The 27,706-nt window shown below is 41.3% G+C and overlaps 1 protein-coding gene across 2 annotated transcripts; it reads right to left on the reverse strand.

Annotated features, from left to right (window-relative positions):
- Positions 1–27,441, reverse strand: mtrr (5-methyltetrahydrofolate-homocysteine methyltransferase reductase). 2 transcript variants are annotated; one of them, XM_085362439.1, is made up of 15 exons: positions 27,380–27,441; positions 26,262–26,406; positions 25,679–25,832; positions 25,389–25,506; positions 24,762–25,266; positions 24,559–24,672; positions 24,297–24,453; positions 24,116–24,204; positions 21,635–21,815; positions 17,009–17,051; positions 14,603–14,783; positions 13,831–13,949; positions 7,752–7,844; positions 3,732–3,926; positions 1–1,033 (listed from the first exon to the last, which is right to left on the reverse strand). In XM_085362439.1, exons 2-15 carry the CDS (start codon positions 26,403–26,405, stop codon positions 889–891), a joined length of 2,238 nt encoding a protein of 745 aa, XP_085218565.1. In that variant the 5' UTR covers position 26,406; positions 27,380–27,441; the 3' UTR covers positions 1–888. The 2 variants fall into 2 exon arrangements, with proteins under 2 accessions (XP_085218565.1, XP_085218564.1); XM_085362438.1 differs by lacking the exon at positions 27,380–27,441 and adding an exon at positions 26,982–27,064.
- Positions 27,442–27,706: the final 265 nt, after the last annotated feature.

The raw sequence follows: 27,706 nt of genomic DNA on the forward strand, positions 1-27,706 counted from the left end.
AATGTCTTTTATTTCCCGATCACACAAAGCACAGATGTGTTTGTTTTACCCACAGTTTGAGAGGTTTTAGTCGGTTTTTCGGGACTTAGAAAAGTTTGCAGTTCGCTGCCTCCAAAGCTGGCACTCTGCTGGGTGTGTGGGGGCAGACAGGCACAAACAAAGTCAGTTAGATAAATTGCTCTAGTCGGGCCTTTGCATTATCATTGAGAATCACGCCCTCTGTGCTTGAGTCTTGACACGCGGTAATGATAAATGACTGAAAATCCTCCCTCATCTCCATGGAGTTAAATTATACAGCTGTCAATCAGCCCTTTTTTAGGATCGCATACATTAAAACCTGCATTTGAAATTTGAGACTTAAGGTAAAATGAAGAAGGCGTAGTAGTTTTGCAAAGAGCAGCCGAACTTTTATACCTGAATGATCATAAACCATTTCCCGTGTGTGTTTTGTTTAACAGCTACAGATTGCTGAGTTGTTTCCATCTACGCAGGAGCGATATCCCGCTCTCGACCCCATCGAAATCACTCCATCACAGCCAACGGAAGTAAATGCCTCTTTTTTTTTCCCAGGCAAGGACAAACGGAGGAGGCTTGTCTACACTAAAAGCATTTCCACACTGCAGGACTAATCTGCAGCAACACTGCCCTGACCAAGGTCATTTCTGTTCAAAAAGCAAAGCCAAAGATGGTGTAGTGAACCGATATCCCCGGGTCAGTGTGGTGCATTCCTTCTTGGCAGCACTGAGTTGTGTAAACTATCTCCAGGCTTCAGCACGACAATTTTATGGTTCTCTGGGTCACAGCTGAGGATGCTGGTTTTTTTTTTTTAAAGAAGGTTTAAGAAAGCCCCGTGAATCCTGCAAAGTGCCCTTATCTAATCATCAACTGTCAGCCCCAGATGTCCTGTAAGTAGCGCTTCTCTTCTCTAAGCCCTGCCAGTCTTTTCATGGCGTCCAGTTGGTCCACCTGCAGCTCCGTTTTAATTATTTCCACCAAGGTCTCATTCACGTCTTTAGCCATGTTTTTAGCATCCCTGCAGAAAGGAGAAAAAAAACAACAGTCATTTTAGGCAAAAGAGCAATATAATCAAGCGACAGGATTTTTATACGTCTATACGCTGCGGCAAGCAATCTTTTAGAAAACCACTGAGCACAGCCGATGCTGGAGTCTATCCTGGAAGGAAATAACTGAAATATCCATCTTGCTGTAGCAGTTGTATTGGGGGAGATTCATCATCCAACTGAGATATTTTCTGACTCTAAAAAATTCCCACACGCCTGACGTTTCAAAAGTCATCTACTCCAAGGTGGGGAAGGGTGAAACATGAGAAAAGGAATGTGGTATGTAGCTACATCATGCATTTATGAGTTGGCATGTTGGTTTTGCGCATGCAATATAAATGATAACATAATGCTCCATTTGAGTGAAGGCAACTGTTGCAAAGATGTCAGAAAAATGATTTTATGTTCTGTTTAAACAAAAAGAAAAAAGAAGACAGACAGTTATCTTTCTTATTAACAAGCCACGTCTATCACTCAGAAAAAAACCTCGTTGTACTTTCATGTCAAAGCAATTCAAAACTAAATTATTAGATTTTCTTGTAGGGTGCTTTATTTGATCCATCGGTGAGCTCATGATGAAGCACCCAAACATTACAGTCGCACTCAAAAGAAATATCTTCAAAGTTAAGAGGAGTAAGAAGTCCTGCGACAGATGGTATTGCTCCCTCAGCGCCCTGATCTCAGCGTCATCAACCGAGTTTGGGATTACACGAAGAGACAACATGAAACAACTGAAACCTCTTCGCAGAGCATGTTCAAAGTGGGAATATTGCATCTTTATTTTGCCCGTAGCTTTCTACATAAAAGGTACAAAGGCAGAATGGGAAGGCTTTCTTGTTGCTCCTTCAAGCCAGCAGCAGAGGCAAGTGACGGAGCCGAATCGTAGCCTGTGTAAAAGTCAGAGCCGCCGTAGCGGGAAGCCGCCGCCGCCGTGTTAGATGTAACGCCTCTCTGATTCCACAACGTTGCCATACCTTGTAGAAATCACACGTCGGGGTGGTGTGGTTTAGTCTAAACAAGCCAACGTGTCATAAACAGGGGTCTTCTTAAACGCATTAAGGCAGAATTGGTTTAAAAAGAGCTCCTGATTGTAAACCCACATTAGAATCGTGGCAAATTCTCCAGCAGGAGTGAAACAACGTACCTGCCAAACACCTGCGAGTGTTTGCCGTTTACAAGCCAAAAGGTGGTCATATAAAATACAAAGCTTCATTACTTTTTAGTGTGTACATTTTTCTGGATCACTGCATGCTGAGTGGATAAACAAAAAGGACGATTCATATGTGCTTTATGGATTTTATGCTCATTCGCTGCACACTTGCTATCGACCACTCTGAAAGCACCAGATCGAGCTGGATTGTCTTCAGTGACTCAGGAGTCCTTGGCAAAACTGACGAGAAGCCTGCACGCTAACTCAGAAAGCCTGACTCAAATCTTCTGCCTTGTGTTCTGTGTGCGCTGGCACATAGTCAGCCTAACAGAGTTACAGCCTAGATCCCAAATGTTGCCCATATTTCAAAGTTACCCAAAAATTCATTCTGCGAGAAATGATGAACTTGATTATGGTGTTATACGCCACAGTAACTACAGGAACTTTATTTGGAAGCACTGGCTTTATACACAATAAACCACATTCAGAATATATTTCACCACGACTACAACTAAAATGTAACTTATAGTTTCACAAATGTGTCGGTCTGCGCACACATTTCCTTTTGGACAGAGAGGGCTTCTCACCAAATATCCCAGCTGCACATCGCTGGAAGCGGATGACATATACATCTGCTGATTGCTGATTGGACAACAAGTGGGCCGGAATAAGTGAGGGATCGACAGCACCACAAACCACAAAAAAAACCATCAAAGATCAAAAACACTGCACGAAAAGCGCAGAGTGTGGCGTCACATTCTTTGTTACACTTTTTCACTTCAGCTCTCTGTATGTTATAACTGGCTGAAGGACTGACAACAGCAAAAGCCTTGTATTTTGTACAATGCTTGAACACTGCCTCCATCTGACAACAGTTCTCTGCAGGTAGACGGGACACCCCCGAACTGGCAGACTGTGAACCCTCGCTCTCTCCTGAACCACCCAAACAGTCTAGCTCTCATCGAGCTTTCTCTTACATTAAAAAGTTGAAGTTTCATATGTGCAATTATCCAGTGAGCCAAAAGTTTGGCTTCACAGGATTCACACCTCCGGCTGTGAGCACAGCAGCCTCAGTGACCTTCTTACCAACCTTCTGTTTGTGTGGGTCAGCTTATCAGGAGAAAGCCAGCTTAATGGGAAAGGAGCAGAAATGTCTTGTTTCAGACACTGGCTGCACAAAGGCCTAAAATACAATATTTAAGAAACATTTTGAACTGGAAATAAGCTACTCTAAAATAAAAATACAAAACTGGAAATGTGAAATTTATGAACATCAAACGTGAGCATTGAAAGGAATCTATACTGCAAGGCAAAGCAATGTGACAAAACCAGGCCTAAGTGTTAGAAAGAGGAGCTGTGAGTGAGATGCAGGCTGTGATAAACTTAATAGAAGCGCAGCCGTAACATGATAAAGCCGAACAAGGTGGACGTCAAACAAAACAAAAAACAAAGAAAAGAAAAGAACAACCATCACTCAACACGAATTAAGGGTGAAATAAGATCCAGTGTGCCACTCTTACCCGCAGACATAGAGGTAACCGTTTTGTTTGAGCAGGACGTCAGTGATGTGCTGGCTGTTAAGCAGCAGATTGTGTTGGACATATCTGGGACGTGCGGCTGAGGTGGCGGCGTCCTCGTGCTCCCCGTGGTCCCTGGAGAAACACACCATGAGGTGGCTCAGGATACCTCTGGACACAAAGCCCTCGAGTTCCTCTCTGGGACAAGACAAATTGCAAGCAGAGGTTATTAAAGTTATTCCTGTAATCTTGGACAGTCTGTTCCTCATTTTGTGATGATTAGACTTGTCAAAAGCAGTCGGGAGGGCTCAGTTTTAGCTGCTGGTGCAGAGCGAAGATCAGGCGATACGTGAATGGGAGAAACTGTGAGAGACAGCACTTTTATGTGCTTTTTACAAGAAAAAAAAACCCCAATTTAATTTAACATTTTTTCATTGGCTGTTTATTCTTTCACATCCAACACTCCCGTGGGATATTTAGCAATGGTTCGCACCATCTCACAAGATCGGAACTACAAACATTTCCTATGAACCAAAAAAAATAAAAATAAAAATACTGTCAAGCTCAACACCGAACACTGATGGACAAAAGGTCTGAGCAAAAATGTGCCAGACAACCACTTTGTCTTCTTTAACAAGAGAAGTTTGAAAAAAAAAAAAGGATTTCATAAGCAAGGTCGAGTCACTGTTATAAGCATCTTTTTACAATCAATCCTCCCAGTCTGGCAGTGGGGTGTAACCTTGCTCTCTATCTGTGTTTTGCTTGCCAACTACTTCTTCTTCTGCCTCAGTGTTTTTACAGGGCCTGGGGTGCTATTGGAAGGGAAGGCAGGAGGAAGGTGGTGAGGGAGTAAGGTTTATTGTGGCTCAGAGCATCTTGTTTAAAGTTAAGCAGTCGGAATGAGCAGAAACACACACGCAGACACACGCACACAGTCATAACAGCCCCAGCTCCGAGATCAGGGGTGAAGGTCTTTGCCTCGGGGGGGGGTCTGTGTTTTGCAGTAACCCCTAGACTAAAATAAGGCATTTTTTGATAACACAGAGACGCTGTGGTGTGAATACTAAAGGGAGAGGCGAGCGCTGTTGCCCTTTGTTCTATTTGAAATGTCCAGAATTGTTAGTTCTTCTGCAGCGTGTTTACCATCTAACCTTCATTTAGAGATATCATTAAATTAAAAAGAAAAAAAAATTCCTTCGAGGAAAAAATCTTTTGACCAAGATATGTGATTACAAAGTCTGTTTGAACACAGGAGCGACCAGATGAATAACAAGGAGAAGGATTGCCGAGTTTGTTTGTTTGACGTCTGAATATAAATCATCACAGATTGATAACCGTGCGAGCAGAAACCGGCAGATGATAAATGACAGTTGACTTCTTAGAAACACACAACAACCCGGGGTTTTATGAGAGCCAAAACCTGCCAGATTCCTCTGTGTGCTTCGACACGTAACAGCCTGTGGCAATTTCCCGGACCCTGACGTGAACCCAGCGGGCCTTCCAGTCGTGTTTTCCCTACAGCGTGAAATCACACGCCATAAAGAGGCTGAGGCGTCACAGGGAGGGCGGGGGGAGAGGATAAGTGCGGCAGAGGCGAAAGGGGAGGACAGGTTTGATGTGGCATGCAGGCAGATGAGCATGAATCTCTCGCAGGGATGTTAAGTGCTGCGGCTGATTGAGGCGTGTAACGAGCCTCGTTTGTCTTCTGCATTCAGAGCACGACCGGAGGGGTTGGTCACATCCTACCTTTACATTCTTCTTAATATTTATAAGCATTAAAAGCAGTATATGCTTCAGTTTAAATTTAGACCTGTGATTCTGACAGAGGCAGCTGAACTTTTCTTTTAAAATCTGGGACATTATACAAAAAAAGGAAAAACATTACAGACTATGCTAAGAAGGTTTTTGCATTCCAGGGCAATGCCAGACATCAAATTGCACTTAATTTAAGAGAAATCCAGCAGGGATGAATGCAGGCAGTCAATTCAACTGCAGGCATGTTGTTCTCATTCTGCTAACCTATTTAAATTAAGTACAACGCTTCATGGGTGGCTCATAAAACACAGACTAATCATATTGGTCAACACTGTGGGGGTATTCATCAGAGAAGCCCACACTGTGAGCAAACACTGCCTTCTACCTGGCTGCGAGTTCATATTTAACTATGAGATAGAGGAAACAAAAGCGAACAAACAACATCCTCTGTGATCTATCCTTGTTTGATTACGGATGCTAATTCTTTCATGCTTTTTAATCCTGCAAAAGAACTCGATCAGCGCACCGGTGTTGAGCACACGCTCACTGCTGGTACTACCAAGAGCTGATCAATTAGTATGGAGTCAGGAGAGAGAAAAGCCAAAACAAACTAATCAGAGCAAAGATCTCCTCTGAGGCTGATGTCAGCTCAGAAATCAAGAGCGGTGGTTTAATATTTAGTACAGTTTAAATGGATCAAACTTAAGGTAACTTGAGATTGGCGTTAAAATACAACCTAGTGCCTGTGTTGAGATGTTCTCAGTGTTTCTACTACCAGTGCCTTCTGGGACCTCCCCTCCTCCAAGGGACTGCTCTCTTCCCACCCAAAAGAAAAAGAAGGTAAAAAGAAACTGAAGGCTTTTTATGTGAAACTGTTTGATTTCAGCACTGTGTCAGAGTCTGTTCTGTCATTTACAGTTGAGCTAGTAACACTCGCCTCCTCTGCTCCCTGTTACCGTGTGTGTGTCCATTTCATTGTTTGCTCCAGTCCAACTCTCCTCACACAACCAAGATAATGTTACTTGAGATGAACAAAGCTCATTACAGGGAGCGGGGGGGGGGGGGCGGTCCTTCAGATCTTAATTTTTTTTAAAGAAAATAAAGGGCGAGAGAGAAGGGGGGGAGGGGGGGGGACACAAAAAACAACCCCTTCTTCAGTTAAAAAAACAAAAACAGAGCCGGGCTGTGATTGAGTAGAACCATTCATTGAGTCTAAATCCATTAGCAAATATTGAATCTGTTTAGGTTTGGCTGTCGACATTTAAAGCCGCTATGGCTAACATAACTGTTGCATTTGGAGGTCTGGGCAGCAGACAAATTAAAGTCTAATACATTTACTTTATTTATCTATTTTTAGCTGTGAATCCTGCACCGTATTTGTTGTGGAAAATATTTAGTATTAAGCTATTAAATGCTTTACCACCACCACATGCTAACTTGCTAACTACATGCTTTTTAAAGCTTTTTACAGCTTTTAAGGCTGTTGAATATAAAAGTGAACCAAAACAGTCAGAATTAGATTTATAGGCTAAAACAATGAATTAGGAGAAGCTAAAAGTGATCCTAATGCTACAGACCCCCTGAGGGAAAACAGTGGATGTTGCCTTTGAAATGGCATTGGAGGGGGGGGGGGAGGGGGGCAAATTGGCAATAACCTGGAGTCTTCCACTAAAGGTTGGATTTCAGTGTAACATGACATTGGTTGTATTTATAACCAGAATACAACCAGTTGAGTGAGTTCTGAGTAGACTTGCTGGGACTGACTGTGTTCACAATCCATTTGCGTTCATAAATTAAATGGTAATTATCCCTAAAACCAACATTAACCACACTATAGATCCCATGTTTTTATAAAATATACCTTTAGTGGAGCTTTAATATTACATATTTTAATGCTTTAATTTTTAAAATATTATTTGGATATTCTAGGAATTTCCAGATAACAGCTATATAAACCAAACCATGTTAAAAGGTCAGAGGATCTTGCAACATTAAGTAAAGTAGCTGCTTATGCATGTTAGTTTTCTTCCCAAACACCCTAGAACATACCCTGAGCATTTAATATACAGATATAGATATATAGAAGTGAATAATAAAACTCACACATTGTACATTCAGACTGCAGTCTTCATTATGCAGGTCACAGATTTTAATACATGGAGAAGTGCAGCAGCAAGGTAAAGAGGGTTATGGAGAGGACTAAATCTGAATCACAAAAGGTATGTGGGTCTGAATGACGACTGAACTGAAAGGAAAAATACACTTTACCGAAACAGGTAGTCTCGGTCTCTGTGGCGGCATCCAAAGAACAGCCAGGTCTCTCCAAATATGGCCTCGGGGTTCGTCTGTCTCTCCTCCTCTCTGAAAGTCAAACAACAGATGTTAGTGGTCAATCAATACAAACAGACACAGGCCCGATGGAGGAGAGTCCTTAGTCACAGCAAAAGGCTAAAGAAGAGATGTGACGCTGTTGAGCACTGTCTGTAATGACAGGAGTGGCACGTGCACAGAGACGACCTGTGTGTTTAAGGAAGGACATTATATGCATTATTAAATTCCACCCGAGCACAGGTTCCATCACAATAAGCAGCTGCTGAAAATGAAACTAGGGCTCAGTGTGTGAGTGTGTACAAGTTTTACTCCTACATTTATGTGTGTCTGTTATTCGGTGCAACAACATAAAAAAAAAAAACTGCTCCTGAAAAAGTGATTTCTCTTGTGGCTTTGGAGTTTGGCAAATCTCCCAGAGTCCTTTGCAGGCAACAGCAATGCAGAAACACAAAGCGGCTCTGAGGATGCCGTAATCTGTGCCACACACCTGCCGCAAAGGTGACAGCTCTCTCCCAGATAACAGTTGACCTCCAACCTTTCATGATGCCATCAGTCAGTTGACTGTCTAAAGAGACCGGCATTATCTGTTACCCTAGCTGTGGGTGGGTGATTTGGGGAGGGGCTAGCTGAAGTGACCAACCATGACAAGGGGCTGAGAAATACCACAGAGAGACACTGAGACTGGGCTCTTTGTGCTGCACCGCTGCGCTCCGAGGATACGGTGCCTGTTTCCCTAAATCCCATCCTTTGCTGTTCACAGACAGACTGAATCCTGCTGTGTTTTCCAGCTATCACAAAATGAAAATAGCAGCCAGCTCCTGAGACTAATGGAGGGATATTGTGCTTAAAGAGGTGATAATACTTTTAAATCTGTGCTAATAAGTAATCTAATAAGTATTTCAGCACAAAAAATAAATGACTAACCTCAAAATTAAGACAAAATGAACTACATTTATTGAAATAATTTTAAATGATCTGAATGTTTTGCAAATTTTCACCTACTGGAGACAGTCTGAGTCATCTCACATCTACATCTAAAACTGCAAGATGAGCAGAGACGAAGACTCAGGATGTGGATAAGAAAATCTCCAGGCAAAAGATATTTTTGCATGGAGTTGGAGGCAGTTTTGTGGGCAAGACCTCCATTGAAGGCACAGGTTAGAACTGGACTGGACTGGATATGTTTCATGAGGGAACAATAAATAATCTAGATTGCTTTTGCACAACAACAGCTAATAAGACTCAGGTAACCAAGACGGTTCAAACAGCATGATTCAAACAGCACGATGCAGATGACATAAACAAGGTGGAAACATCTTTGATTGGAAAGGCGAGATGAAATATTCGATATCCACTGCACAAAAACAAAGGTTTAAGTCAAAGCCAGGAAGAATCTAAATTTAGCAGAAGACTGACTGGATTTTATTGTCACTATGCTATTGGATGACAGGTCGCTGAATTGGTTTAAAAAGGTAGAGGACACTTGTATCTGTTTTTTAAAAGATTTGTACTGTTTTAATATAAATTTGAACTCGGCAACACAAAGAAGTCACTTTGGCCTGTAGACCACAAAGAACTCTTAATTACAGTGTTTCCAAACAACACTATGTAAACTGTACATAAAGGTCAGAATCTATGAGTTGCAGGTCTATTAGCCCTCATATTTAATTACAGATTGCATAAAGACAACATAGTGAACACTGAAACTCTGACGTTTTGTTTTTCCTTTTAGAAAACATGCTCATTTTGAATGTGATGCCAGTAATAAATCTCATTAAAAACTCTATTTAGTTATGTTTACCACATTGCAGAAAAGTAACTAAATTTAACACTCTCCAACTGTTTTTTTTACTAAGAAGGCACGCTGCTGAAAAAACATGAAAACCATGGTTCAGCACTTGCTTTGTTAAAATAATTAAAGTATTCCCGAAAAAGTAAAGTGTCTGGATGACAGCATATGCTGCTCCAAAACTTAACTTAGCATTAATGGCGCGCTCACAGATGTGCAAGTTTATAAAGCCATGTGCAATAATGCCCTCCCCCCATACAATCAAAGATGCTCGCATTGAACTGAGTGCCAATAACAAGCCAGATGGTTCGTCTGCTCTTTAGCCTGAAGGACGTGGCGTCCACGATTACCAAAAACAATTTAAGATATTGACTGGCGAGACCACAGGACACTTTTCCACTTCCCCTCAGTCTGTCTTAAATTGACTTGGGTCAATTTCGAAATCTTGTTTATGTATGGATTTCCCTTGGAAGGCACAGATCTAACTTGCAATCCTGGATTCCGTGATAAACTGACACTGAAAAAAGTCTTGTTGGGCCCACGTGGTGATTTTCACAACAGAGATGTGTCTTCAAAGCTGTTCCTGAAGAACAGAAAAATCATGACTGATTGCTCCCTGTATACTGTGATTTTACTGATATGATGTACCACAGATGATGGAGTTCCCAGATTCTACATAACAATACATTTTTTTATCCTGAAATTGCTGAATTATTTGCCCACAAAGTCTTCCAAAGAGCAGTCATACCCTCCTTCTCTTTACTTTGGGAAAAGCAAAATCAATAAATAAACATCTCCATAGGAGTTTCTATTCATTGCCACTCATTTAACTAAAGTGTTGCCAGTTTCTCATTGAGGAATGAAATGTTTATGAAGTGTCTATTTAGGATAACACATCTCTGAATTTCATTTCCTCCATCTCATGTTTTGAAGCATGTTGCTGGCATCTGTGCAGTCTCTGCAGTACACTGAACCAAATAAAGGTTTAAATGACTTGCAAATCATTGCTTTCTGTTTTTATTTACATTTAACACAGCATCCCAGGTTATTCTGGAAATGAGGTTGTATTTTCTGACATTTTCTGACTGGATTACCAGATTCATTACATTTTTTTTTTTTAAATAATGAAGAGAGTAATCAACTGTTTTGTTGTAGCGCTACAGTAATTAGCAATAGGCAAAAACAAATCAATGCGCAAGTGTGACTGCGAATACTAAAAACAAAGCTTAGCTCTCATTAATTAAATGTAAAGTTGACCAGTAAGTAAGAAAGATTCAGGGAATACATTTGTTTGAACTTTGCGACTGAGACTGGGTAACAGAGCTGTCTGGCTGACTTCATCTGAACGCTCAGATCCCGTCCATTAGCATCCTGGACGAGATTCTTCTGATCTGCAAACAGCCTCAAGTAAACTCATTTTAGTGGGCTCATCTCTCCTCTCGCCGCCTGCCCTAAAGGGATCAATACCAATATGAAAAACCTGGATTCCATTCTGAGTAGACCACACCGGCGCCTTTCCTTGAATACAAATCACATCACACCACATACCCACACTATAACAGCCTGCAATAAAATCCCAGGGGAATGCAGCATCTACAGAGCACTCCATTTGGGGTCGAAATCAGAGGCGGTTGCCTTTCAGCGCCATTCAGTTGATCAGCAGGAGGGGAAACTGCAAGGGAAGCTGAGGTTAAGGCCTGGTAAACATCACAATTATCTCATATCTTTCATTTTCATCTTTGCAGCTCAATGCGAGTGGCATTGAGTGCATTTTTACATTCTAAAAATACAAAAGAGCCAAAAAAACAACAACAGCTTGAGACTTAATCACTGACATTGCATTGCAGAATTACAATATACATCCAAAGTGATGAATTCAAAATGTTTTCATAATACGGAAGCAAGATGCTTAAGCTGCCTAATTGTAGTCAGCTTTCTGTTTGAACTGATAAATGGAAGCTAAATATTTGCTCACACAAAAACACAAACTTTAATACAAATTGTTGTATTGAATGTACCAAATATGCCTACTGGTGCACCTAAAACTGAGGAAAAAAGATTCTTTTTTTTCCACTCCAAAAGAAAAACTTGTTATGTTATGGCTTCTAAGAGGATTAAAGCAAACCACTCACTTAAAATACAATATTTGTTTAACTGTCACTGCTCCCAGCTAAACTGAAAGATGCTGAAAATCACATTCTCCATAAAATCCTTCCACGAACACAACAGCAATCAATACCAGACTACTGGAGGCCCTTATTAAAATCTCCTGGTACCACCAAGTGAGCCTCTGACCTTTAGAGACTCTTCTTCTACTTGTTACCAGTGCTACAAACCCGTACAAAGTACTTTTGAAAACAGCCATCGATTAACAGTGGGGGCGAACGAGGGGAGAGGTAGGAAGATCGAAGTGTCCCCGTGTTGTTTTGTTGCTAACAGGGCCCTTCTCGGGCCTCGAGGCAGATACGGCGTCCCGTTGACAAACTGGTGATTGTTATCTCCTATCAGAGTGCAGCGTCAGCCGCCGAGGCTTTGTTTGGAATCTCAAGATAGATTGTGCACAATGCCGCGCACCGCGACAGGTTTTTACAATCCTCGAGCAGAATACGCAGCTGGCAGGGGAGAAGATGAGAGACGCAGACGAGGAGAAGCGACTGTCGAGACAGCTGGGATGAATTGATTCACGTGGGCTTATGCTGGAACAGTCAAGAGCTGCGTGATATAAAAAAAGAAAAGAAAAAAAACAAAACAAAAAAAAAAAAAAACAAGTCTTTAAACTGAACTTTAAGGACATATTTGATTAGGAGGCTGAGCGTTATGAACACGCAGCCTTGCAAAAATCAATCAAAATCCTCGTCCGCTGCTGTAATAAAACACTCGAATGTGCTTTTTTTAGAGATTTACATTTTGGAGAGCAATATTTGGCCTCTGCTGTAAGGATGAAAGTAAGACTAATATGTTCATATCAGTGCCTTACATCAGAGCACTGTCCCTCTGGCTGAGCCTTTATCATTAAGAAGAAGAGCCTGCCTGTGAGTGCTGCGACCAGGTCAGTCAGAAAATGTGCTATCTTCATCGCTCCATCCCACAGGCACTAGCAAAGCATCACCCGAGATGACCACTCATCTTTCCCCGAATCTTTGCGGCAGACAATCCACCGCTGCCATCACTTCAGCCGGTCACCTCTCAGAGCAATCACGCGCGGACACCACCCGCCACTACAGAGCAGACATCCGGGAGATTTAGAGACAATTGGAGTTGACTGGGGCACAACCTCATTTACACAAAGCCACCCAAGAGTTAGACATGTCAGTCTGACTAAAAAGGCTTACTGCGCTTTCTGACAATTCATGGTGGCTATAAGCCTGGTTCAACACACAGCCATCAGCCCGGATCACATTAAATCCTTCTGACAGGTCATCTTCTCGCAATCTCGATTTAGCCATCAATTCAGACAATTAAACAAAATGTCACGTCTTCCTCTAATTGAGAGCACTCTTCAATCACAGACGTACAACGCAGCGATGGTTTAACTAGCTGGAGAGAACTACTGCCTACTAAGCTAACAGTCAATATCCTCCAATCACCTCTTTGGCAATTACAAGCAATGATTTGCTCCAACATGACCACCACCTACTGGAGAATTTACTTTGAAATCAATATCACTCCACGTGCTGCTTTAACTCTTGGCCCTTTATTACAGAAGTCATAAATTTGTGCATCAGAGAAAGTGTAATTTATTCCTGGAGAGATAAGTAAAGCACCTGACATAATCCCTGACGTGATCGCAGCCCTCGCTGCGAGATTTATTATGGCTTATGTGATGTACATGACGTGGTCTTTTTACCGGCTTTGAGAAGGGTCTCATTTAATTGTCTCTGCAGATTACTAGAAAATATGCACAGATGGTGAGCACTTAACATCACTTCATCATTGTGAATATTCATTAAAGGCTGCGTAATTTCAGCTGGAAATGTGTGTGCGACACTTCGCACAAATCAGCACATAACCCGATGCTTGACACGGACATGTCGCTGACCCGCTTCAGCTGCGATTTTTGGCGCCGATTCAAGTGCATTATTACATGTACTTGAATCCTCTTGACGGAAACATTTCCAAAATGGGAGATCTCAAAATATGCAATGAGCCTCTTATTTGGGGAAAAAAGTCACTTGTGTTGCAAGCTGATATTCTATTGTGCGCTTAAAAAAAAACACATAAGCGTACCTTTGCTGGAGGAAGCCGATGAATGGAGCGACTCCGGTGCCTGGGCCAACCATGATGAAGGGCACTGATGGATCAGGGGGAAGCCGAAAAGACGCGTTGGGTTTCAAACTCACATGGATCTAGCATCAAAGGACATTAGAGCGCATTTACAATAATTAGAGTAATTACAACAATGCCAAGGAGCCGCTGTGGGCTTGCCAATCGATTCATTGATGTACTTCTTACTCTAAGATATACTAATGAGAAAACTCATGCGCTGCAATTGAAATCCATAGGGTATGTGGTAGGGAAGACTGCTTCCTCTAAGTTAAACTACTTTACTTTAATTAACCACACACAACTGGCTCAAAGCTCACTCTCTTTACATGTCTGAGCTAGTAAAGCCGAGTTTTCAGAGGGACATAAAACACGTAGTGGAAGCTGTCTGAATCCCTAACGCCCAGCACAGCACAATTTCAAGCCGTTTCAACTCTTGCTTCCCACCCCTTCTAGTACCTCTTGAACTGTAATACTAGAAGGAGAATGGGGCAGTCAACCTCTTTTGCTATTTTACTGGAAAAATCGAAACAAAGACAAAGTAAGGCCCAGTAAAGTGTAGCAAGATTTCAACCTAGCCAGAAGGGTACATCTATTTTTTCTCACCCTATGAGCGTTTTCTTGCAACTCCTACAGCGCTTGTACCAGCAAATATGAGCACTTAGAAATTTATCAGCCAAGACCACAAATGTGCACAATCTACTTTCAGCTTTTTTTACCCCAGTCTACTCATTACCTTTGGCAGTGCTGGGCTGCTGGACGAATCAGCCTTCCCAGGGAAAACCAGGCCAGGATTGATGAGGTCAAACAGCCAGCCAGTACACAAGCCTCGCCTCCCCGCGGGCCGGCCGGAGCATGCTGGGATCTCTACCACGTTGAAGACAAAATGAAGCTTTCCTGGGTGTCTAAGACGAGAGCTACAGAGATGGCACCACAGATGGTTTGAGATGGAAAAAGGCAGAGACAGGGGGGAAACATCAGCATGTGAGAGTGTGTGTGCAAGGCATACAGACAGTGACAAGCAGGGAGGAAGTGAAAACAGAGTGAAACACAGAGAGGCACAGGGAGAGCAGAAAATTGGGAACGATTATTTTAGGCCAATTACTTCAGCATGGCCGTTACTTACAGCTACCCATTTCGAACAATTTCAGCTGTTTAGTGATATCTCAGGCACAACAAGTGGTAAAATGACTCAGTTTGGAGGAAGCCTCACAGAGCTTTCACCCACTGTATCTAGTAGTGTTTTTTTGGATCCTACGCTTGAGATTGACATCATACTGTGTATTAGCCTCCTAATAAACACGTATGTGTACATATTTTCTTAAAATCAAACCAGAATGTGATTTCTGCTTCTCGAAGAATAAAAGCTTCTGTCTTATTTGCCTCGATAAAGATGCCTCTCTATTCACTGTCGGCTAGAGCACTCTCGCACACTCTTATCCTTCGCTCTCCGGTTCCTGTGGGCCACTGGAGACCTCTATTGACCACAGCATCAATAATGCAGGTCTCTAATGTCTCTGCACCATCTGATAAACTACAGCCACTCTCTCCTGTCCATTTCCCATCTCTCTTCGCGCGTGCACACACACACACACACACACACACACACACACACACACACACACACACACACACAAGCAGCTAAGGGAGAGACTAATGAAAGGAGCGGAGACGTTTTGACATTGCGTTAGATGTTGCTGTTCAACATGAGTCTCAAAGCAAACCTAATGGGCACTAGCTTAAGAGGGAGCGCAAATCAATGACTAGCTAAGTGAGGAAAAAAGAAGGAACACTTGGCCTATTTAAACTAAGCACAGCTAGCTAAAGTCTATGCAATATTTAAAGTCCGTTCATTTATGCAGTTTCTTCCTATCAATGAAATCTACAAACAGCCATTCAAACGAATGTATACCACATAATGTGCACGTCTGGCAAAAGGAGTCCAAAACAAGCTTCACACAGATACGAAAAACTTACATAAAGTGTCTTACTAAAGTGTCACGCTGCCAATTGCCACCAGAAGAGCTTCGCTGTGCCATGGCACGAATTCTCTGAAACTCTACTGGAGAGATGAAACACACTTCTTCCAAAGATACTCCCACATTTGGTGATGGAGACTGCATCTAACACGCTGAACCCAAAATCTTCCAAAAGGTGTATATCTGGCTTGAAATATTGCAGCTACAAAGGCCACACCATATGATTCATATAATTTTCATGCTCTATGTCCCCTTGTGCCCCAAGGAGGAGAGACTGTCATGCTGCAAGAAACAACCCATACCAGGTAAGAAATATTTCTTCACTAGAGGTGGTCACTCATAGCCAACACAATGCCCTGCACACAACATAGCACGCCCCTGGACGCCCTTGCTGTAGGTATAAATGTTCAGGTTTTTCCTTTAATTTGTCACCCTACACAATTCAAATGACTATTACTTTTTAAAGTTCTTTCTAAGTACCTCAACAAATCTGATTTTATATTAATGCCAGATTTTATTAAGTTAACAGAGCTTCTCTCTCATGTTATTAACTCCCACTCCCTCTCCTTAACGCTCTTAATGTCCGATAATTTGAAAGCTCAATCCACCCCGTGAATCGACTGGCAAAATAGCAGATCTCCAGTGGATGCTGTTGCATTTCCCAGCTGCCAACAGAGCAAAATCAATATTTTATCATGCAAACCCAAACTCTCTTGTCCAGCGGTGCCTAATAAACAAACCTGGGCATTCAGTGATATATCATGATGAATGCGTAGGAATAAAACAGCAACAAGACTTTCAAAACAAAGTTAGGCAGCTATGAGACCAAACAACACACACACAAATGGATTTCTATTATACTTGTGTAACGCAGTATTCATGCACAGCCATGTAAAATGTATATGAAATCACGATACCATATTTACTTGACGCACCACCACCACCACACACACCCCACCCCCCAACGAAACTGTTCAGCATTAATCCAGCCCCAAACCAAACAGGATAGTTCTGTTGTGCAGAAAGAAAACACCAGCTAGCGTTTAAAGATTTAGTCTTCCAAGACCACTGAGAATAAAACAGACATACTTGGGTGATAAAGCACACTTGTGCAGCTCTACAGTACAAAGCGTATTCTTCAGTGTAATTTTCTGTCACCTTACCTGGCTGCTGAATAAGGCCGGGGTTGCAGTTTTGGCAAATGCTCTGAAAGGCAAGCACAAATGTCAATCACCGCGCTGTCTTGCTAAGATTTGGTTACGCAGTCAATCACCACAGAGAGGAGACGAATTATGTGAAAGTCATTTCGGTCCATTGAAACGTCCTACCTACCAATCTATCCTCAGTAACCCCCCACCCAGGTTACAGTCTTGTTTCTAGGACACACTTCTATATTTATGAAATTACAAACTCAGGGTTATAGAATCCCAAGTGTCCAGATGTGGCGCCAGTAGGAAACAGATTGCTTATGCAGACCTTATTTCAATGCCAGCCATGAAGGTGCCCTCTTTTGGGTAATATGTCGCACACATTATGCGAGGAGGTGTCAGTTACATCGAGAAAACTTTTTTTTAAGAGTTTGAGATAACTTTTTTACCTGACAGCAACAAGATATGCCATTCTCTATCCAGTGCCCAGCACCACTGATTAGACGCTGGCAAAGAGAGAGATTGAGAGTTGTGCGACATGCTTGCTGTGCACTCGCTACATTTTATTTGTATCTCGGTGATAGATGAAGCCGGACAAGTAAAGCACCACCATATGTACCAGCTGAGGCTGTACAATAACACATTTTTCTGCTAAATTGCCAGAGAAACAAACAGCTGGTCTAAATCTGCTCTCTCCTCTCTTTCTGGATTTCTCTGACATCTAAACAGCTCAGAGGTTTCAGAGAGACAGCTCCGCACTTTGACGTCCATTTCATCTCTTTGCGCTGAGATATTTTAAACAAACGCAAAGGCTTTGCTGAAACAGCAGTTAGCTACTAATAATTTATCCACATACCCTCAGACACTGAAAAGACCAACAAAACTGAAAAATAAAAACAGGGCCAGGGGCTAACATCAGTTTTAGACAGTAAAGAACAGTCGGCTAATAAAATAAACTAAATAAAAGCAATGCACATGTTTTTTAATACATTTCCTAAGAAAATAAAGATATTTAATACTTGGTTGCGATTGGGTTTTTAACCACTTTAAGTACAGTGAGTACAGTGAAGTCGTTGTCATGTTTGGGAGCCCAGTTTGGGATGATTTGAGTTTGTAACATTGTGTTATCCTGCTGGAGCAACAATAAGAAGATGGGTACACTGTGTTCATAAAGGGACAGACATGTTCAGCAACAATACTCAGGTAGGCTGTGCTGTTCAAACAATGCTCAGTTGGTGCTTAGGGGTCCAAAGTGTGCCAAGAAAATATCCCCCACACCACTACAACACCTCCAGTAGGGTAACCAGCACCCCAAAGGCAAGATGGATCTATACTTTCATGTCGTTTACACTAAATTAAATCCGAATGCTGCAGCAGAAATTAAGATTCATCAAACCAGGCAATGTTTTTTCAATTTTCATTGCCCAATTTTGGGGAGCCTGAAAACCGCACCCTCAGTTTCTTGTTCTTAGCTCCCAGAAGTGGCAGCCAGTGTGGTCTTCTGCCGCTATAGCCCATCTGTATTGTAATTGTTTCATGACCTGCCATCTTAGTGAAGCATTGAATTATTTCCACTATCACAGAAAATCAGATGTGTAAAGAAAACCTGGAAGATTAGGTTAAAAAGAGTATTTTATGGGGAAAACATATTCTTTTCTTTGATGTAAATTTAACTGAAAGGGCAGTTTTGCATGTCAGTATTTGAAAAGCTGCATAAATATACTCAATAAAGAGATTCCTTGTTATATATTTGAAGTCGGAGAAATAGCAGTGTCTTGTATTTCTCTTTGAGATGCCTCCAATATCCAGCACGACTCATAATATTAAAACTAGCCGGAGCAAAGAGGACTTATATTCTGAAAGAAGTCCAAATGTTTCAGACTTAGAGGCTTAAAATGTATTAACGTATCACAAGGTGAGCCAAGATTACAGGACGGCCTTGTTTAGTTGTAATCAATGTGCATGTACTGGAGATACAACCCACAGTGAATCATCTGTAAATAAATCTTTAGAGATAATTAGAGTAGCTCTAATTATTTATTTATTTATTCAGCGTAGCGCTGCACCAGAATGGATAAATAAATCGTTCCTGTTTTTAAAGTTTCTCAAAAACCAACAGTGAGTTGCTGCTTAATGGGACAAATCCTCACATACAAAATATCTGAGGATCCTTTCAGTCGGTGCAAGTGTACACCTCTCCATCAGAGGGTGTATCGTGTATGTTAGCGCTATCCTCCACAGCTGTGCAGAGCTTGAGTTGCTGCCTTTCTATCACAGAGTGACAGCACATGTCTGAATCAGAGGACAATCAATCCATCATCTCGCATCACTGCGCTGCAATGATACTGGTGGTAGATACAGAGGATGGATCACTTTTAAAACCCTCTGAATGCAAAGCTTTTTTGTCGCAGTCAGTGGCTTGAAGATACATTTTTAAATATGTAATCCAAAAAAGGCTTAAGAAAAGAAAAAAAAAAAAGCACAGTCCCAAGATCCCCACTATGTTTTCAGCGGTATCATCGATCATAGTGCACAACAATATAATCTATTTCATCTCAAAAGTCTCTGTGCTGCAATTTATATGCAGAGGTACCATTTTAGTAGAATAAATGAGATAGAAATGTGGTTGCACATAAAAGTATATACTTCTCGAGATTTATGGAGAGTTTCTTTGGCTGTGCATGGAATTAGAGAAGTTGTTAGCATTAAGGCGTTAAGTGAAATTCTCCTCAGGAAGGTTTTTGCAGCTTTTAATAGCCTGCAAATGCTAATTTCAAGTTATTTCTGAACGAAGGACCTGCTAGCTCATGGTTTTCCGAAACCATTTAAACATTTTCTGTGGCGTTTTTATTGCGACTTAAGTGAATAAAGTGGGAATAGAAGTGATAAGCAATCAGTTCTCTGTGGCCAAGAAATTTCATTTTAAATTTAATGCTTTTCCTCAAAACAGAAGGGCCAATAACCTCTTGGGATACAGACATATTCCCTTTACTTTACGTTAGTGAGGATTATTTTGTTCTGCAAGTTTAAGTCCAGCAAAAAAGTAAAAGAATAGAAAAGAAAACTGCACCTTGGTACGATTTCATTTGAGGTCTGCTGTAAAGTAATTGAAAAAGATGCTCATGGACAGCATTCAGTTCCCAGGGGCTTTGACCCCAAAGTTTTTATCTAACACTCTGTACGAATCAATGAACTATCAACACGACATTTGGCTCTGAAAAGTGGGCATCTTTCTCAATTTAGACCCAGCATCTACTTTTGTAACCAGCCTGCACTTGGCCAAAGACATGTGGGTCCAGAGACATCTCTCCTCATTATTTACACTAAATCAGCCTAAACCCTAATCAGCAAATGCCTCCCCTTCAGTTGAGGTAATGAACCAAGAACACTGCAAAAATACAGCAGTGTACTTTAACAGCGACACCCTGAGTCAGAGTTTACCATTAACCTATGATCCAAACTGACCCTGTGCATTCGTGTCCTTGCAAAGCTCAGTGGTTTACCAGTATACCAAATAACAGCTGCTGCCCTGAGGGGTCTGCAACGCCGCATTCTTCACGAGGGCACGGTTGTCCCCGTTGCCAATTTCTGCATCAGTTCACCAGAGTAAAAGGTGCTGTGGTTGGCAAGTAGGCCTAAAATAGCTGACATTGGGGTAGGCCAGGAGCTGTGACACAGCTGTTTTAGAGGACAGCTCAACTTGTATATGAAGCTGTAGCCAACTAATTTCACTGTCTGCTAAGTTTCAGTCAAAGCTTATTAGATCTATACTGAATGAATGACCAGCCAACTATCTTAATGAGCTGAAAGGAAAATGTTAGTTTCTTACCAACAGTTCACACCAAGGGTCAAAAAAAAGGAGACGATAGGTGGCAGACAGCAGGGGAAAAAAAATCATCAATATTATTAGCACAATGCGAGATCATGGATAAACTTCAAAATATATATCTTGACTTGATATATATCGTTATATTTACAAAAAACTGGAAACAAAACAATATTGGAGCTGCAGATTTTAAAATGAGACGAGGAAGTGAGCGTTGACCCTTTGGGGAGCCTCTTGATGCCCTCTCTCTGACTGTTAGGTATAATTAAATGCTCTGACCAAATCAACCATGAGCCTGTGCTCACAGAACAGGGCTTTACTAAGGCTACAGTGACCCCTACTGGATGAAAATGATCCAGTCAGACAAACTGAATCACAAAAGACAGAAGGCAGGCGCGACAATAACACGAGGTGTTATTAAAAGTGAAATAAATAGTTCTCAAACAAATAATTCCACTGACACTTAGTGCGGGTGCAGTCAAAATCCCACTCTCACGTCAATCACTGTAATTCTCCTTCTCTTTAAAGCAAATTGAAAACTTGTTTTAATTAAACATGCAAGTTTGAAAAAAAATGCAATGATTTTTTTGAAGACACTGGAAAAATCCAAAACATAAAATACACTTATCTATGATAATAGGTCAAAATTATGACTAAAACTGATTTTTATCACACTGTGTATTTTAGAGAGACTTTCAGAATCCCCATTAAAACCTGGAAAAGATCACTTTATCAATGATGATTATACGCTCTGTTAGTCGGTGGAAAAAAACAGAAATTTTCTGTCTGAATGAGCTAAGAGGTGGGAGTCTGACCTATAAGGAGGCTGAGAGGAGGTGAGCAGGATGGGAAGGCTGTAAGAAGCTCCAAAACGCTGAGGCTCGGGTCTCTCACATACAGGTTGTAGTCTGCAGCACCTTGTTTACTGCAGAGCTCCTGCAGTCTCCTCCTCTGCACGCTGTCCCCTGTATGCTCCACCAGAGCTCGCAGAAACGCCTGACAGAGACACAGAAATCAGATGCGCTGTCACCCGAAGCTGTTCTGCACCTCCGTCAGCCACAATTGTCGTGACTTTTACAAAAAGGAGAGCCAGCCACACTGTACACAAAGTCTGAAATCTAAACAGGTAGACCCTGACTCCAACCCCATTATGTAGTACAGCTATTTTAATATGCACAAAGCCATTTCTTCCACTACAAAATTATAATTTTCTTTTTTATATAAAAAAGAGAAAAAAAGGCCTTTAAGACGACTGAGAAACTAGCAGAGGCGAAGAAGCAATCTTTTAATTCTCAAACAAAGTCCTAAAAATCGATTAATGCAATCAATTACCCAGTTACATTTGCAGAGGACATGCTGCGGTTTAATCGGCATTTCATTCGTTTCATTAGCAACTGCTTGTTATTTTTATTGTAGGCAGCAATTAAAATAAAAAGATTAAAGGGATCACAAAGAAACATTAAAACGCTTCTGCTTAAAATTTAGTCTGCAACCATGAATCAATCAGATGCTGTAATCTGAACTTTAAGTATTTGTCAAGAAGTGCTCTGTATAATCTCAGTGATTCATTACAGCTTTGACTGCATGTATGCAAAGATTTGTGGCACGTTCTTCACTGCACTGGATCGAGTGTAACATTTTTCTCAGCAGAATTGGAGAATCGGGATGTACAGCTATATCTCCCTGTGTTTGATGCTGCTACACATAAGACTGGGAAGTCTCATTGCCAAAGAACCAGAGGTTATTATCTTTCCCGATCCTAAAAAAAAAAGTGAAGCTTAAAAATTGCTGGCTTTAGTGAAACAGCTGAAGTGCATTACACAGGCAGGTGTTGTAAAATAAAACATTTACTGTCTTGTAAGTCTTTAAACAACACAGTGGCAGGGGAAAAAAATCTATTTCTGTGCAGGAATTTAATAGAGGAAGCTGTGAACAAAACGTCTATAAAGACTTCTGAGGGAACTGAACTGAGTGAAGCCGTTAACGTTTAAATGTTCTACATCTTTCTGACACTTTATCAATTTTTTGGGTGCAGTTCAAAAAGAGTCTTTAAATAAAATCCAAGCAGAATTCAATATATAATGGCTCGCTAACTTAATTCATGATTATGACAAAGCAACTTTTTATTGCACAGGGTTTTATAAGCGTGTCAGATATTTTGAAATGCTTAACGAGAAAAAGGAACCCATCCGTCTTTTTTCTTCCACTTATCCTATTCTGGGTTGCAAGATGGAGCAGTGGAGCCTATGCCAGATATCAAAAGGAAGAGGCGGGGCTGCTAGTTGCCAGTCTGTTGCAGGGCTAACACATAACACCTACAGTCAGTTTAGAATCATCAGATAACCTAAAATCTCTTTAGATGCCTTTAGACTGTGGGAGGAAGCTGGAGTACCTGGAGAGCGAGCATGCAAACTCAGACCCAAGACCTTCTTGCTGTGAGGTGACAATACCAACCACTGCTACTCCCAGAAAATGTAACCTTTTTAAATAAATGCAAACCTGTAGTGTGCGTGTATCATTAAATATAAATTGTGTTTTAAATGTTGTGCGATTTAAGGGTTTCAAAGGGAATCGAGCACTGGATTCAGACCAGTATTTACAATGACGTGCTTATCAGAGCTTTAGGGTTATTACCATATACTGTCATGTTTTCTGCAAGTGTGTAGTGAAGAGTAAATAACTGATACAGCTCATGCCAGATGGAATTTTCTTTTCACTTTTTCTCTTTGTTTTTCATTAAATAATCACTTAAGCTCTCTAATTTAAAAAAAAAAACAAAAAACAATCAAAATAACAAGATGATGTGAAAATAATAACTTCACCATTAACAGTTTCTAATGAATCACATCTAAGGAATCAGAGGAAACTACCGCAGGCCACATCGCCAGCCAAAGCTCACAAACTGACGAAAGCTCAACACTTGGGCAATTTGACATTTTCACGCACCAAATGTGAACTTAATTTTAACGTTTCAACAGAGGGATCACGGAGGTTAAATGATTATTTCAGCTTTGGACCAGGACTTAGTAAATCCAGCCTTGCCTGAGCGTATTAAACCAAACTATACAAACACCTGCAAATCTTCTGGGTCCAGACCCGCTGCTGACTCACACTACTCGACACATTTTTCTCCCAGCTTTGACACAACAAATAAAAACAACGTGCAGGTAGCGGTGTCAGAAAGACACATTCCCTTTATTATGCTAAGACAGTAAAATAACAAGCAGATTGTCACATGAAAAAGTGACTTTGTTTATGCAGCAAGTAGCTGCAAAGCAATATAGGGAAAATGGTACCTTCTTAGGAACACTTCTGATCTCCAGACACCATGTGAGCAAAAACAGGAGAGAAACATTCTGTGGGATGTAGGGTGGCACCTGGGCACCTTTAAGAGGGGAAGAAGGAAAATTAAAAGGATGAGCTTAATGGGGTCCATATTGTGTGTTATTTTCAAGAATGTACCAGTTGTAGTATTACCTTTTTTCTTAGTGTCTTTTTGCAGAGAAATATTGACATGGTGGTTCCTTTGGCTGTGAAGGCCCAGCCTGTGGAGCATGTGGTCCACGTCTGCGGCCCTGTTTGGGCAGAACACATCAAAGGAATCCCCTGGTTGATAAGCCAACACTGGGTAAGCCTGAGAATGGAAAAAAAGAAACTTACAACACTGAACTTGCAATCTAAATCTTTACTGGGGATTAATTAAAGCTTCATTTAAATGAGCATCTTTTCTCATGCTTACAGAGATCTCCAGTTCCAGGAGAAGTACTGTCTTGACTGCATCTCCACTGGTCAGTTGAACTGCCTTGGATATAGGCACCTGATGAAGAGCCTCTTTGTTTAATGGCCCCACAATCTAAAAATATATATAAATAAAAAATTAGTGGCCAGTGAAGGAGGAAACATGGGCTAAATCCAAGTTCTAGCAGCAAGAACATCCATCACCTCTTCCATAGTGTCCACCTCCTGAAGAGAAACATCTAGATAGGTAGGAGGCAGAGCAGGAACATTGAGCGAGGACTCAGACAGGGGTGGCATGGAGCATGACAGTGAATGTGCCAGTGCAACGTGGGGAACTCCAGTTTCCTCTGTGTGTGTTTTTGATGCTGATGTGGAAACACTGGCAGCGTCACCAGACTGGGATGCCAACCCAGGGCTCCCCGCAGGAGAAGCTGGCTTGAGATCAGAAGCGGCAGAAACTGAAGATGAAGCAACAGATGCAAATTTGGAGTCCGCGGGTACAGATGCTCTGACTGACTCGCAGTTCTGCTGGTCAGCGATGCTTAAGAGGTTCAGTTGGACATCTGGAACTGATGAATCTGGAGTTTCTTTGGTTGAATCCTCTGGGCTCTCTTTCAAGTGAGCTGTCCCAACAGAAGCCATTTTTGATAAGGATTCTTTGATAGCTTTCCACAGTCCCCCAAGCCAGGGATCCACAACCAACTCCAGCCTAGAGAGAACAAAGTTCACAAATGACAGCAGCATAAACAAAAGAAAACAAATATGGGTTTAATGTGTCTGCATGTGCTCTTAAAGATGGATGTTTACATTTTCTTTCTCTGCAAAACTTACCCTATACCATCATCTGCATAACCCGTAGCATAGAATTGCTTGGCTCCGAGTTCTTGTAGACGGCGCTCAATGGTCTTGCCACAGTTGCAGAAATTTGCATAATTTGTGTCTCCTAAAGCTGGAGCAGACAGAGGGAAACAGATTGAGACTCTCCAGCAACTGTTCAGAAAGTAAACAGCGCAATGCTCTGCATCGTGATGATATATACAAACATGTTTTTCAAATTAAACTCCCATACGGACAGATGAGCTACAAGGAGCGCTACCACAGACCCTTATAAAAGAATTTACCTAAAAGTGCATAAGAAAGGTGCTTATAGTGGTCAGTGGAGAGGGTCTTCCTCTTGATGCGCTTTACAAATTTTAAGGCATTATCCGGCGGTTCCCCATCTCCAGTAGTAGAAACAACAAAGACCACTGGGGCACTCTCCTTCTCCAAATTGTACTGGAACCAGTTATGTGAATGACGAGAGAAACACAACCATCAGTCAGCATCATATTTATTAAAATGTTGTTGATGTGTTGTTTGGTATCATTTTTCTTATATTAAACTTTTTTAAACTATCGCTGAACTGAGGGCGACTTGGTAAATATTTTACTTTATACAGATATGTACTTCACCTAAAGTGATTGTATTTGTTTTATTGACATATTTATGTTGTTAATTGTTGTTGATATTTATGCTTTTATGGTGTTAGAGCCTTCATGTGTTAATCTTTTTCTACCATTCCCAAACTGGTGCCTTTATGGTAAAAATTCCCTTTATACAGATGCTAATAAAGCAAAGAAGAAAGGGACAATATCTTCATTATTTGGGAAAAGTACATCACAACACACGACTAAGATCGCTACATAAATGAAAACTAGAATGTACCTTCTCGTTCTCATTCAAGCAACTGAGATCAGCAACCAGCCCGTGCTCCTCCGCCTCCTCGGCTATCCCTTCTGCTATGGACTGGGCTTGGCCCTTCTGAGACCCATACAGGACCACAAACCGAGGCTTCACTTCACAGGGCATGCTAGAAAATCCATACAGAAACGAGGTCATTTGTGCAGTGTGTTTATAACTACATGACATTTTATAATTAACAATTTTCACAGTAGACCATGGCTGCTCTGATCGTGTGTCTCAGCAAGGACTTAGTGCACACAACCAGGAGGCTAATGCTGATTCATTTTTATGTTTACAAACTTGCTATGTCCACTCGGGTGTGAAGGGTTGTCAGCGCAAGCATGATGCCAAAATTATGTAAAACAAAGATCAAGCAACAGATGCAAATATATCATTACTCATACCTAGTACTAAGAAGTCGATTTGCTACCTATGCTTACCTATGTTACCACAGCGTACAAAGGAAATCAAAGGAAGTATTTGTAGACCGGCTCTAACTGCATATCTAGCGTATTAATGTAGTTCTGATCACAAACATTTGTGCTTGTAATCTGTGGTAAACATACAGAGGCGCATACAGTAATTTCAAAGATACATCAACACATAGATGGACTTAGTGGACATGACAGTGACCGTAATATTTTATTTTTTCTAAAGGTAAGGAAAGAAAAACAGGTAGTCTTTACAGGTGTTTTGGCTTACCAACATCCGTGAACATTTGACAGGTGACAGACAGACTGCCACAGAACAACCTTCGTAGCTTTCGCAGCCCTGGACACCACCATCAAGTAACCGGACGTTACGTCATTTCTTGACGTTTAGAGAAGTTACCATAATAGTGCACGTGGGTATTAGCGTGCTGTTTCATACGTTTCATGCATTTCCGTGAAAAGCAGCGGATTTACATTGATAGCAAAGTTACAAGTTTCGCTAAAAGTTAGTTAGAGGCGACAGCTAACAACTTAATTCTGACACATCGCATTTAGGTCACGTTGTCAAAGTATAAGTCCCGTCTTTAAAACACGAATCTTTGTGAAATATGCTTATATGGAATTAAAATCAGATATATCTAGTGTATTCAGTTCTCTGTGGGTGTTTACCTTTACAAAAGTGCGGTGAAAATCATACAGTAATATGTCCTGCCCTTCCCATGGAATTTTATAATATTGTCACTGCGATTCACGCGAGACCAGGTCACAGACTGAGATTGAACGAGATCGGGCGAAACCATATTGTAAAAAAGTGTCTTTTTACTTTAATTCTTACAATATTCTAAGTGCGATGAGGCGATAATTTTTTTTTTAGAATATGTATAAACTTCTTAAATTTCTTAATGCTATCTTATAAAGAAAGAGATTACAACTATGTTATAGGATACACTGAGCAGTACTTGGTTCCGCCCTCTCCGCCCGCGGAGCCTTCCAGAA

Source organism: Diplotaxodon limnothrissa, linkage group LG9 (assembly GCF_057381915.1).
Source record: "Diplotaxodon limnothrissa isolate DT_005_m linkage group LG9, D_limnothrissa_male_GT1.1, whole genome shotgun sequence".
NCBI lineage: Eukaryota > Metazoa > Chordata > Actinopteri > Cichliformes > Cichlidae > Diplotaxodon > Diplotaxodon limnothrissa.

Bases quoted from the DNA above. Each gene is read 5' to 3' on its own strand.
- mtrr (XM_085362438.1), bottom strand. From the start codon at position 27,064: ATGGTGGTGTCCAGGGCTGCGAAAGCTACGAAGGTTGTTCTGTGGCAG. The intron at 25,507-25,678 runs GTAAATTCTTTT...TGTCTGCTCCAG, and splicing joins CCTTTCTTATGCACTTTTAG to CTTTAGGAGACACAAATTAT. The intron at 1,034-3,731 runs GTAAGAGTGGCA...TCCTTTCTGCAG, and splicing joins GGTTACCTCTATGTCTGCGG to GGATGCTAAAAACATGGCTA.